The following is a 1,526-nucleotide window of genomic DNA, read 5'->3' on the forward strand; positions in this document are numbered from 1 at the left end:
CTGTCACCACTCCTCCACTTGCAGGATGTGCGTCACAAGCGCGAGATGCAGGCGCAGCTGGGCAGCCTGCTGGAGCAGCAGCTGGAGCTGAAGGAGGAGGTGGAGGCGGAGGAGGCGGCCACTCGGCGGCGGGAGGAGGAGCACATCAAGGTGGCCTGGCATCAGGCGCAGGCCGCTGCGGCTGCGGCGGCCCAGGAGGACAGGGCCCGCAGGCAGCAGGCGGCTGAGGCCACGCTGGCGGCCAACAGGTGCGCCGAGGGAGGCTGGCGGGCTTCGGTGGAGGTGCCTGCCTGCCTCCCGCATCACCAGAAGCCTTGCTGCCCACCCGGCCGCCGCATGCAGGCAATGGAAGGGTGAGCTGGCTTCCCGGGCCGCCCAGGAGCGCGCGGCCGATGAGGCGATTGTGCAGCAGGGGCTAGCAGCGGCGGCAGCTGCAGAGGCGCGGGAGCAGGCGGCCCGCTCCCAGCGGCAGGCCGCGGCAGAGGCATACCGCGAGCAGGTGGCGGCACAGATGGAGCGTGAGCAGGCCAGCACTGCCGCCAGGGATGCAGAACTGCAGCGGGTGCTGGATGCACAGCAGGCCAAACGCGATGCTGAGCTGGCGGCTAGGGACGCCGCTCGGCAGCGCCTGCAGCAAGAGGTGGCTGCTGCCCGGGAGCAGCAGCTTGCGGCCAAGCAGATGGCTCGCCAAGCCTGCCAGCAGGCATCGGTGCAGGAGCGGATGCGTGCCGAGGCAGAGGCCTTGGAGGCGGCCAGGGCGGCCGAGGAGCGGCGGCAGCAGGAGCGGCGGCAGGAGGCGCAGCAGCGGCTGGACCTGCAGGCCCAGATGGCCGCCAAGCAGCTGCGGCGGGCGGCGCAGGGGGCGGAGGAGCGGGCGGGGCGGGAGGCGGAGAAGCGGGCGGAGGCAGAGTACCAGCGGCGTGTGCAGACCACACTGAGCCAGAGCCAGCCCGGTGGGCAGTGGTATGGCCTGCGCAAGCACGAGTGGTAGCAACTTGGAGGGAAACGGGGTGGGTGCGAGGTTGGGGGCAGCAAGAAAACTGGAGCAGCGGGAGCTCTGCTCCGGCGCACGCACGGATGGGGATGAGGACGGGCGCACCATAGGTGCCGCTCCTTCTGCCTGCGGCATGTGTTCAAGGACTGCTTGCGTTTTTCAACATGCTCTGTTCAACCCTAACTGTACAACTGGATCTCAGGTTACGGGAAAACGAAGGGGAGCACTGGGCGCGTCACAAAATTGGGGAATGGAAGAGAGGAAGGGTCTGAAGCAGTGCTTGACTCTGTGGCTGGGGTGCAACGCAATCCGACGGCAGGCAGAAAGAATGCAGCAAGGCAAGCAGTGGCCTCAGCGCCATACCGCCGCCTCGGGGGTGCACAACAAACAACAGTGCTCAACCACGCTCTCCGCGCAGCCGAGGCGGCGCCTCAGCCGGCGTAGCCGATGCCCAGGTGGAACTTGGTCTGCTGCCGGTCGTTCATGGCGTACTCGAGGCGCAGCGGGCCGATGGGCGTGTCGATGCGCACCC

The 1,526-nt window shown here is 68.6% G+C and overlaps 1 protein-coding gene across 1 annotated transcript; it reads left to right on the forward strand.

The window, feature by feature from the left end:
* Positions 1-45: 45 nt before the first annotated feature.
* Positions 46-991, forward strand: CHLNCDRAFT_133338 (hypothetical protein; the record flags this gene model as incomplete). Its single annotated transcript, XM_005851777.1, has 2 exons — positions 46-248; positions 343-991. 2 exons carry the CDS (start codon positions 46-48, stop codon positions 989-991), a joined length of 852 nt encoding a protein of 283 aa, XP_005851839.1.
* Positions 992-1,526: the final 535 nt, after the last annotated feature.

This window comes from Chlorella variabilis, assembly GCF_000147415.1.
Source record: "Chlorella variabilis unplaced genomic scaffold CHLNCscaffold_1, whole genome shotgun sequence".
NCBI classification, from domain to species: Eukaryota; Viridiplantae; Chlorophyta; class Trebouxiophyceae; order Chlorellales; family Chlorellaceae; genus Chlorella; species Chlorella variabilis.